Consider the following 12,354-nt stretch of genomic DNA (forward strand, 5'->3'; position numbering starts at 1 on the left):
ATTCTAATACAGAAGTCAGACAAGAAGCTTCTACTGTCTCAGGGAAAATATCTGTAACTGAACAAAACTGAAAAACCGGCTTCTCAGTATTTGCCTTGGGACTCTCACAATCAGCAAGGAAACAATTTGAGCCTGGCTTCATGTTTCAAAAATTGTGGCATATGGGTCAAAAGCATCTGGAAAGTCAGAAGCATTTCAGAACCGGGTACCATGTGTCTGTACTGCATGTGTACACATGATGGGAAAGCTACGTGTTTAATCACATTACATTATGCTTGGCTTCTTTTTTGCCCCCTTTAATTCAGGCTCTGAATGAGGAACACTATGGGACACTAAAATTACTGTTGGTCCCTCCCAGCAAATTATTTTTCTCTATTTAAGTACAAAGCATTTAAAATTCAACCAATTCATCTTGACAAAGTTAACAGCCCAGCTGAGTAAAGGAAGTATCAGACTTCAGGAACAAAGATATTACAGTTTCAGAGGTCTTAGTGACCACAAGAAGTCATCTGGAATTCAGGTGTAAGAGCTACTCATACCTCCAGAAGTACCAAAAATTGGATACACATTTCCTTAATTTTATGTGACTACCAACATCTTAAGGTATCAAACAAAAGCTACATTAAAGAAAAGCACACTGATCACTTTAATGTCTTAGTTTAAGTAACACTAGATTAGCTTGGCAACAAAACCAATGCATATTAAACACATTTATCTAGTTTTTAGATACACAGGAATGTAATTTACTGATAATTACTCCATAAAGCTGAGACAGTCATAACAACACTGTTTCTCTTGTCACCTTGGTGTAACTAATGAAGCAACATCTCCAGATTTTAGCACGTTCCAAACCCCAAGATGTACATTTATTTATCTCAGAGACTGGTGATTTATAGCATCTCATAAATTAAAAGCCCTCATTTTTATAACAGTCAAGTATTCAGCTGTAAGGGCACTAGCAGGGGTAACAATTTAAGCACTTCTCCAGAAGTCAATCAGTGTATTTGTACAACACGTGGGAAAACAATTTCCTAGCAAACTGATACTGTATGTAAAACCTGAAGTGTTTGTGAGGTTTAACAGGTATTTTCTTGCTGAAATTCTGTCTTGCCACATACAGAGTATCCAGAATCAACTGGGGTTATAGACTCTTTAATGAAGAATAGAAACAGTTTCATGAATGCTTAAAAGATGGCGTTTTGTTTGTGTAATTACTGGAGAAATATGCTCCAACTTACCTAAATAGGGAATACAAGGAGTCATCTTCAAGCTGCTGATATAGTCTCTGAGCCTTTTGTAATTATCTTCTTTACTCATAACATACTCCAACTTGTCAAAGGTGGCTTTATCCTTCCGGCTCAGTAACTGGGGAAAGAAAGAAGAAGGGAAAACCAGGTAAACTTAAATTTGATCATTATGATTTCTCTGTTATCCTTATAAGCACACATTTCCACTTGCCCACTGTTGTTGTTATTGGCTTGGGGTTTTTTTTAATACAGCTGCCTCAAAATTACAGCATTTACTCCATAAGGATGAGCAGGCTCTTTGGATCACCTCGTGACATGCTGACCCTCTGTGACTTCCCCTTGTGCTCACAGGGCAACTCCCATCATGCCTCCACTTCCTGCATTAAGGGAGAAGAGCACAGAGAAGCCAAGCACATTAAAGGTGTTTTCTGTGAGGGTAAGGAAGGACCTAGTTCTTAGTTCTTCAGTTTTGGAGCTGCTTCTTTTGTAAATAATTTTTCTTCCTCTGTCTCTTGGGTTCAAAGGATGCAAAGAATACTAAAGAGAAGTACATGTGCAGAGACAATAAAAGCTAAGGCTGACAGTTTATAGCAGCAGGAAAGGACTTAGAGCCTTCTAAATTGCTTTTTGCTTTCTAGTTATAGTGTGCCAACCCTGAGCACAACCTTTTTGAAATGCAAGAAAGGAGTGATGAGGTTTCAGGGTGCTGGCAGAGTGGGACAGGACTCACCTCCCTTCAGATTTTAATGATTATTTGCTTACATCACCCAAATCCTTGCTGGTCCATTTACAATTCCTTTACGTTAATTGGAGAGAAGTTGAATATTCTATTCTGTGACCTTTCTGGCAAAGTTCACAACTCTTTTCCCGTTTTGAATGGGGCAAATCACACACTAAAAGCAGCATTTTTTATTCTCCAGAGTTGAGAGTGTGTGCAGGCAACAGGCGAGACAAATTTCAGGCAAATTCAGACATACCGTCAGAAGACATGAATTTCATCTTTTTTAGGAACATTAGATTACCAAGCAAATATTTAATGGCTCCTTTCTACTCTGGATTCCAACCATATTAGGTGGCTTTTTTTTTATTATTTTTCAGGGGATGAATATACTTGGATTTATTTTCCTGACTACATAAGTCGAGTTGATTGAGGGTTGCTACAAACCATCTCAGAAATGCAGAAGAAATCTTTCCTTGTTGAAGGTTTTGGAGAGTTACTGTATAACTTACTCAAATGACTTGGTGACTCCAATAACGGCTTGAAGTGCCTTTTCTTGCTTTTAATACACAGAAAGCCAAAGGCTTAGAGTTACTTCTAGAATTTATAAACTGAACCTCCAGGGCAAGGACAACTACATCAGTTTGCAGTGCACAGCACTGGGAGCTCTCCTGCAACTTCAATTTGCAAAGGTTTATGTAAGATGAGGAAAAGCAAGTGCTTGGGGTTATATGAGAAATCAAACACCTGCAGAAATGTGGGAGAAGTTACCTGGCATTTCAGAGGCTGGAAGAGGAGTGAACTTTAAACACTGATACATGTGCCAACAGCAAACAAATAATCCTCCTAAGTGCAAACACGTGCATAACCAAGCAGGAAAAGAAACTGGGGACTCCCAGTTCTGAATGGCATCATCATGGTAGTAACTAATATAGTTGTTATTGATTTATAGTTATAGCTACATTTATTTAGAGTCATGTGCAAAAAGAGATTTAAAAATCAATTTGGCATCACAGTTTCGTAAAACTTGTTTAGGCATCAACTCCTTGACATGACAACATCAGAGAAACAGAAGTTCTCCTCGAGATCATTTTGAAGTGTTAATTCCATTAACATTTCCTTGGAGAGATTTTTGGTATGCAGAAGCAATGTCTTACTTAACTTTGCATTTGGAAAACCTGCCCAGAATTCCAGATGAGTATCTCAGCAGGAGTGAATTATATTCAGTTTTGGTAACGTTTATCAACTGAACAACATTATGATGCAATTATCAAAGAAACACTTTTTGTAACATCCAAGGACACACTGACATGCCTTCTGTGAAAATTTTCACCTCTTTTTAATGATCTATTTATATGTATCCCTTGCACAGGAGTATTTCAGTCACCTGAATGTTTCTGTCACACTTCATGTCACAGCTCATCTGAAACAGTTGGAAAAATACACAATGTATGGCTGATTCAAGGATTATTTTCTAAGCTCTGAGGCATCAATGAGCAAAAGTAATTCTTGATATTCTTCTTATCAAGGATACTATATAAAAATTATATTAATGCCAGTCAAAAAACCAGATGTCAAATGAACATGGTTCCAAAGAACACTGTTCTTTCACAACTGTGCAAACGCGGAAGTACAAATATACTGTCTAATGCAGTTATAACTATGAAAATAATTCTTAAAACTCTGAGGAGAAGTGATAGATTTAGTTATCAGTCAGAGAAACAACAAATCTCTTTATGGCAACTGAATCAAGTGTTTCTGAACATCTGCTCTCCATAGCAAAAGAAAAATTCCAACAGCATAAACCCCTTAACGATTAAAATATGACCCACTTTGGCATTCAGAATTTTCCAGCAACTAAATACAAAATAGCTTCTGGCCAAATTAGAAGCCTCTGCATTTAGCAGAATCTGCAGGGAACTATTTTTCAAAGGAAAATATTTCTATGCCAGAATGGAAAAAAAATATTCAAGAGGAAACCATAGACTTCAGGGGAACTAGGAGCATTATGTACGCAGCAGAATAAAATTAAAACTATCTGTAATAATTACTGCATCCTTGAAAACAGACTGTTGTATTTTCCTACAAATAAATTAAGGATGTTGCATTTTCCTAAGAATAAATCAACCCCCCTCTGCTGTGCTGCTGCTCCACTCACCGCCCACGTCTTGGTCAGCCTGAAGATCGGAGCACTCTGCAGGCCTGACACCACTGCCATGAGTGCATGGAGATTGTTCAGCTCATACAGTTTCTGAGGACAAAAAATACATATATAACCACAATAAACAACATTCCAAGTGCTGTCGATAATGATTGCAGAATAAACAATATAAAAACGAGGAAATCTTGCAAGTTCTAAAATGAAGAGTTACAGAGAACTGCTGTGCATCCAGACCACTTTTATGGAACCTCCTAATTTTTCATTACTGTGTCTACATGGTTTTGAATTAGACTGTACTACCTGTTTCATAGCCCACAGAGAACCCTTAAAAATACCTATATAGACCTACATCTTGAGTAATACATTAGAAGTGCCAGAAATTTTCTGACATTCAAGCCCAACAAATTCCTTTCATAGCATTTGACAGTATTTTAGAACTTAACGTGTCAGAAAGGATAACCCAGTGGTGAATGATGTAATCATGGCAGTACTTAAAAGTTTATGCAGCTACCAAGGCTGCACCCAAAAAACAGTGTTGCAGGATGAAATCAAGAAGGTAAATTTCCAAAGCCACATACCTGGAGTACTCCTCTCACTGAAGGATAATTTGGGGGTATGACAACTAACCAGTAGAAAGCAACAACCTGACCAAAACTGAGCAGAGAAGCCATCAGGGTAAAGGAATTTGCTTTAAAACTCTCTACGCAACACTGTTGTTAAGTGCTTTTTCTTACATATTTGGAATTTCCCTCCTTTTCCTTTTTCCTTTCCCTCTGTCTCCAAAACCATCAATCTGCTTTGGCCAATTGGTCCTGTCACAAAAGCTTAAAAATGGTCTGGAAGAAAATGTTGTTACCTCTTCTGCAATATCAATTGTTCTGACAGATATGAGCACCCAAATATCCAAACTACATTCAGGCATTTTTGGTGGAGTGCACACAAATTGAGGTTTTACCCCTAACAAAGAGACTCTGATATAGAGAAATGGATACTCAACCACTGTACTGCAAATCCTGCTGAAGATATTTGGAGCACTCACCAAGGTAGGTCAGTATTCCAGACAGATAAAATAAGGAACCGTTCCTATTCACAAAATGGTGGAAGTCTTTTTCCTGCTTGAAACTTAGCTTACCAAAGTTTTCCTGCTTAGGAGGCCTTTCACGAGGTAACAGGACAAAACCAGCTGGACTAACATGATAATAAATGTTGAATATCAGAGGAGACCTTCTGTTTGGAAGGATGAAAGCGATACCGCAAGGATGGTTTTCTGGATAACAGTTTTGGAGCAGGGCAAATGATTTCCTCTTACAGCTTCTACAGAACAAAGTACTCATGGGCATTACTCAGGAATGCCACTTTTAATGGCACCCTAAGAGCAATTCCAGTCTGGGTGCTCAGCACCCCACAGTTCTACTGACACTGGAAGTCTGCCCATGCCAACTGATGAAGTGCTTCCCTCTACTCATCCTCTTTTGGGAGGATTCTTTGGTAACCACATGTAAAGGGCAAAATCACTATTTTGTGGGGCAAGGTGGAAGGGGGTGGATATTTGTCCTGCACCATAGTCCTGCTATTCTTCCAAGTAGTCCTGCTGGAGTTTGTCCCTCCACTTACACAATAATCCTTCTTACTCCCACACAGATCCCCAAACAAGGTAAAGTCCTTTCTCCTCAAGGACAGTGTAGCTGATTAAAAAGGAAAAAAACGGGCTTTCCCAGCTGCTGCCAGCATTGAAACAGAAGTCATCACCTGCCAGGATAGTCTGGGAACTCTGGGGGAATGTAACTATTAGGTCCAATTAGTTCATGCATAAAGCAATATGGATGAGACACCACTAAAGGACTGCGAGCTCTACATTAGATGTCAGCCCAAAGAATTCACTGTGGAGTGGATTCACAGCTTCTCTGAAGAAAAGTTCATTAGTGTGACCTCTGGCACCAAGCTGCTTTGATACCAGCTTTGGGGTACACAGGAAATCCTTCCAACAGCACTAACTGCAGGAACTTCACGTCAGCAGCTCTATGTGAACCAAGTCAAGATAACAAGTAAGTTAAAAAGTTTCTTGTTTTTTGTTACTGTGATTTTTACAACTCCCAGGTAAGCCAAGGTCAATTATCTAATTGTTAGAGCCTGTAACTGTCTCCAGACCAGCAGCATTCCAGCAGACACTGCTGTCTGTAACCCACAGGGAGGTCAGGCACCTTCAGGGGCTCTGCCCAAAGCTGAGCCTACAACACCCAGCCCGGGCCAGTTCCACCCCAGTACAAACCAAAGCTGAGCCCATCTGGCTTCCCAGATCTGTTCTGCACCGTGACCACACAGGGGAGCCTCTCCCTCCTACGGATCACAAGGCAAAATTTGTATATGTTTGTATTTCAAATGAAAAAAAGAAAACCCAAACAAGAACTGATTTTTAAAAATACATGAGATGAAGCTACATTAACTCACCAGATATCAAAGGACACTTAAGAGAGATCATTCAGAGTTTATGACCACAGCATCATTACTGAGCAAAGCCTGTAGAATCTTACAAAATTAGCTTGCTTTGCCAAAATTTATAGTCAAATGTTACAGAAGTAAAATATTATTTCATTAAAAACAAGACAAGGAACGCATTTGAATACAAAATTATTGACATAAAGTTGTACATGTTTTGTGACAGGTAACCCAAGGCAGCCACAGCACTCAGCTGTAGTTACAGGCACCCACCATCTGACAGCAAACACTTGAAAAACATCCCCCTCTTCTCACTACAGTGACGAAGTTTCACTCTGCTTTGAAGGGCCAGGACTCTGGTTCACCTACACATCACTCAAGGTTTGCTGACCCTTTTCTTAGGAGTGTCAGTCCAAAAGGCTTTAGGAAACATTGAGAGCTCCAAAATGTTTTTGGAATTCAAGTATATTTTTGAAACCATATTTATTAACTTGGTATTATTCATGACACAATTGGAATAAGAGATAAAAAAATCCTTTCCTTCCAATGGTAAAGGCAAACAAACCATTTCTGTTCTGACTGATGCTGTTTGAACTGATTCTACACACAGCATTTTGGTTTAACCAATCTAAAAATCACATCAGGTAAATTACACTCTTTTATAAATAATATATGAAATAAAGCATCTTTGCATTACCTTAATTAAACTAAATCAAGTTTCAGATAAATATTTCCCCAAGTGTATTTTTGAACTGACCAACTTAGTTACAAAACCTTTAATTGTGGTGAATCCCACACACCCCTTCCCAACCCAAATTCTTACCTTTGCAGTTTTAATGTAGTGGCTCAAAACCTCAGCTCGTATTTTCAAAGTCTGTGCATGCAGAATCTCTCTAACAACCCAGAAGCTTACCTAGAAGGTAGAAAAATTCCCTTTTAGAAAATACAGAGTTTCAACATAACACTTTGAGTAGTTTTATTTATTTTTATAGAAGTGCAGTCTATGCAAACAGCCTTGATTTCAGGCTGAGCTCGAGGGTGAGATCTCACAGACACAAACCAAATGGCAAGACTCTCAAACTTCAAACAATGCCCTCCCAGGAAAACAAAATCATGAAGAAATTTTATTAGAAGTCTACAAATTGAAGGAATATAAACACTAAAACTGAGTTATATTCGTCGGTTTTGCTTGTCCACAACTTCAAAGCTGCACTACCCAACTCTCAGATGAGTTGAACAGCTTCAGCTACAGTTCACTGACATTTCCAACACCTCCAAAAAAAAAATTAATCCTGAACAAAACTGGAACACAAGGTAGAAAGTCCCTGCTATAACCTGGTTTATAGTTTGTACTCTTATTTCTGGCTGTACCAATCACCTGTCAATTGACAGCACGGTACCATACTCCTGGGGAAGTTTTACAGGATTAACTTTGCTGCATTTCATAATTACTGGAATGACTCAGAAAACCTATGTTTTAAAAGTGTTTTGTTAACATGTCTAAATTCTAATATTTTCTCTTCTCTGCTCCTCCCCCTCGCCCACCCTCTGCCCCCAAAAAGAATGATAAAAAATAAACACCTTCATAACTGTAATAAAGCAGCAAAGAATTAGCCAATAGGAACAAATACTGCAGCTTTTATTCATGTATTCACTACAAGTTAGGAAAAACTGAATTATCAAGATACAGCATGACTGGTATTTACAAAACTACTGGAAATGGTGTAGGAAGAAATGTACCTCTCATACCCAAACAAATTTCAACCTGTCACGTTGCTTTGATTTTTAAGTGATGCTAAAGAGCTTCTTGTAAACTAACATTGTGTGCGTGTTCAGGTTCCTGCCCAAAACTTCAATTAAAAAAATGAAACATCCTCTTTCACTTTGTCCACTATGACAGTCTTAACAGAGAACAGCATGAGAAGATCCACATCCCCAAAAGGATTACATTTGCAGTGAAGTTACAGTGATCTGATGACAACTGGGATGTCAAAACACAACAGCTCTTTGGAACTGAAAAATGAAAGAATGACAAGAAAACCCACAAAAAAATCCCCACAAACATCTTGCATGACAAACACTTTCCTTTGGTCTGTCTGTCTAAGGCTGTATTAGCCAGGAAAGAATTCACCATGGAGCTCAGGTTTCTGTTTCCTTTCTTTTTTCTTCATTTTCTTTCCATTCCTTTTTTTTTTAAGCAAACTATCTCCAGATAAACTGTGTTGTCCTCACAAACAAAAAATGGTTCCCCATAAAATACAGAAGTACTGAATACATGAAATATTTGACAGTACTTCAAAATTCTGTCAAAAAAAAAGTTTAACCTCAGTTTGATGCTCTGCTGTAGCTACACAGCTTGAGAAAAACAACTTTTTTCCCTTGGCTGACCAACGAGTTTCTAAGGAGATGCTTTCCCTTTGAAGATCAAAGGAATTTAAATTTTTAACATAGATTTTTGTACCATAAAGAATCAGGGAGAGACAACACATGCCTTAAAAGCCCAAATCTCTTTGATTTCAGGTTAACAGAGTGTCCGTGTAACAGGAGAATGCTTTGACAGCCCAGACTGTCAAACACTTGCTCAAAACACTGGAAATGCTCAAGCATTTTCATGAGGATGAAAAAACCAATTTATTCCGTTGGTCCTGACTTCTGTGAGAGTTCACTGGCATCCCAGTGACTGTGCCACACGAGTGTCCTTGTTTATCCAAGGAAGCCTGGTTTCCATCCCAATCCCAGCCACACCTATCCCAACACTTCCAAGCTCTTGCAGGAAAAAACAAACCCAAACCAGAAGGAAATGCAGAACTTCCTTGGAAGCTCAGAGCCAGCCAGTCCCTTCAGAGACAGAATAAGCAGGAGATACAGAATTAAACACACTTCATCACTTCCATTGCAACCACTTTCACTTTGCTTTGATGTGTTTTTACCGACACAGACACTGGTTTTTGGCTGGTCTTGTCTATTAACTGGCATCTTTAGACAGCCCCATAATCTAATGTATTCCAAGCACTGAAAAAGAAATAATTTAAACAGACCCTTTCATTAATTCTTCATGTAAATCATAAGTATTTGTTCCATATATTGTGGTTATCTTGCTTGAAATCCTCTCTCGCTGCATTTAAATGTTACTCTACCAATATCAATCAGCTGGATGACTCATTGCCTTCGGTACCAGTTCAAACCAGCATTTAAACCCTTGACATATAATTGTACATTTATATTCTTCCCTGTTAAGGTCAACCTAGAAAAACAGGCTTAACTTTAGAACATATCTGTTCTTAAATCACATCTTGAGCTTTTTAAATTATCCCATGTTTGCCTTATCTGAAATACTAATTTTGTTATACTGGTGCTTTGAAGTTCATAGTCGTTGCTTCCAAAGCTAGTTATGCTTTCTGTGCTAATTAGAAGATAGGCAAAATTGAGAACCTCTCTTTAATAGTTTCTCAATTTCTCTTCAAAGTATCTTCCAGGCACACTAAACCTCTTCGCCGTTCCATTTCTTAATTTCTGATAACCCCAGTCAAACCCACTGCAATCCAGCAACACTACGATATTCAAGACAAACTTCTCCTACACATAACGCTTGCATTTGGGTTAAAAAAAAAAGACACAAAAACCCCAAAACCAAACCCCCCAAACCAGAGTCAGTAAAACACAAAATCTGCCTTTTGCAAGTGGGATCTTTTGCTTTAAAACTGGTCCAGTGTTTTTAATCTAGTTGACTAATTTCTCTGATATTTTGAGCTCTGTGGCAGCACAGTAACATTCCCACTCGAATAAAAACCTCAAGGAGGAGGTTTTCAATAGAGATGATCTGACAACCAAGAGAGCAACAGTGACCTTGACATAAACAGCTACCTTGGATAAACTGTGTTTGTTTGAAACATATGATAAATGCTTATTTTCAGAACAATGATCTAGGCAGTAAACTTGGCAATTGTGCCCTCTGACAGATTTACCAGGAACAGCAGCAGTGTGCAAGCACACAACTCACTTTCAGAAGGAAGCAGAAAAAGGCAGAAATCGGAGTTTTAAAAAAAATAAGAAATTATTTATAAACAATACTCATTAGTAAATGTGTAGCTCTATGGAGTACCACCTACCAATGTATTCACTGACAATAAGAGAGTGCTGGCATGGAACAATTCAATTGATTTCTCTTCCCTGAACTGGATCTGTTTTTACCACACACAATTATCACATAACTCATGCTGGAAATACCCAACTGCATCCTCAGTGGACTGCAATCACCTACACAGAATCACTGCTGCTTCCAAAATGCTACCAGCAGATCAATCTGCTGTGAAGAAGCTGTTAGTGATTTAATATTCTCTTTACTCAAAAAGTGAGAGCTGTTCATGGTTTTCTTTTGGTAGGTTGGGGGGGAGAAGAGACAGATGCATAATGCATAATTTAAACCCTGGGAAATTTCAAAGGTTAACAGAAGTTTGAGGAAATATGTTCCTGCCTGAGAAGGCCAAAGGTTGCAGTGATTTTCCTGATTCCTTATTTTAGGACTAAGGTTTAGAACCCCCCAGGTAAGTGGAGCTGAAACAATCCTTGTCCCTGTCTACTCCTACTATACACAAATAAGACTCATCAAGGCTTTCCTTGATGCCAGAAGTGGAAATCCTTATTCCCATGGTAAGTTTTCCCCTCCTTCCTTCTGGCTGCTGAGCACATTTTACCAATTCTTCGGTATGTATAAAGTACTCTAAATAATAACAAATGAGAAGTGGGGTCCTTGATGAGGTAACTGCCTAACATGGCCTTTACTACAAAAACAGCCCAGAATATTCAGCAAAATGAACATTTCTTGGAAGAGACAACTTCCATGAATAACCAAGACAGCAAATAGTGGAATCAGTGCTGTATCAATGAAATTAATATCAAAAGTTTTTACACCAGTCTATACACTCGAACAGGAGCAACTTGAAAAGCTATATTAAGAAAATGTCAACTAAATGCAAGAAAATCACCACCACAAAAAAAAACAAAACATGAACAGAAAAGCCCCAAATCCTCAACCAAACCCCCCAGATCTCAACAGATGATGTGGTCACAAGAAGTCTGCAGTGTAACATTTTCTCTTTGGTCAAGTGGAAAATCAGGTCCAAAACCCACACCCAGGCAAGGATTGCAGTCATTAGAAGGTTAAGACATACTCTCTGTGTTTTTGATGAGAAGAAATAGGATTTGGTCATTCCTGAATGTGAGCAATCATGAAAAGTGAGAAAATACACAAGAATTGATAGGGAAAAAAAAAAAACCTGAAAAGGTTAGTTTGGTCTGAGTTTCAGATGAATAACAAAGATGTCTGTAAGTCTGAGACTGGGTACAGAGGTCAGATCTGGAAGAGAGCTTGTAAGTTTGAGACACTATTAAACATTTACAAGAGGAGAGACGAGAGGAATAGAATTATTTCATCTGCAAGAGAAAATACAGCATTACTTAAAAAGTATTACAGTTTTGAAACGTAGTTGGCCAATTACATAGCTGGAGTCCTACAGCTTTAATTGTGGAGAAAGTTAAAAATTCTGTTCTTCTTTTAAAGGCTGATTTTATGCAGAGAAATTGTTAAGTAAGAAAAGCATAAATCTCAAACGCACTACTTGAAAATCTTGAAAAAAGTTCTGCCAAGATAATTACCTTGAAAAAATTCTGCCAAATAGAGAGTTAAAGAGCAAATTTTGTACAGAAAAATTGTTCAGAGTTTTTAAAGTTTGACTAGAATCACCTTATAAAGGTAACCATCCTGACAGCAGGCTTCTATTTCTGGGGACAAA

The 12,354-nt window shown here is 38.3% G+C and overlaps 1 protein-coding gene across 8 annotated transcripts in view; it reads right to left on the minus strand.

Annotated features, from left to right (window-relative positions):
* RALGPS2 (Ral GEF with PH domain and SH3 binding motif 2) overlaps nt 1–12,354 on the minus strand; it is a 106,476-nt gene that overhangs the window by 56,985 nt on the left and 37,137 nt on the right. For all 8 annotated transcript variants that reach the window (XM_017815848.1, XM_017815844.1, XM_017815845.1 and 5 more), the window contains exons 6-8: nt 7,386–7,475; nt 4,124–4,216; nt 1,239–1,365 (exon numbers count right to left, since the gene is read on the minus strand). In XM_017815848.1, coding sequence (XP_017671337.1) covers nt 1,239–1,365; nt 4,124–4,216; nt 7,386–7,475 — 310 coding nt within the window. The remainder of the gene's footprint in view (nt 1–1,238; nt 1,366–4,123; nt 4,217–7,385; nt 7,476–12,354) is intronic.

The sequence above is a fragment of the Lepidothrix coronata genome, unplaced genomic scaffold, assembly GCF_001604755.1.
Source record: "Lepidothrix coronata isolate B3197 unplaced genomic scaffold, Lepidothrix_coronata-1.0 Scaffold52, whole genome shotgun sequence".
Taxonomy (NCBI): Eukaryota; Metazoa; Chordata; class Aves; order Passeriformes; family Pipridae; genus Lepidothrix; species Lepidothrix coronata.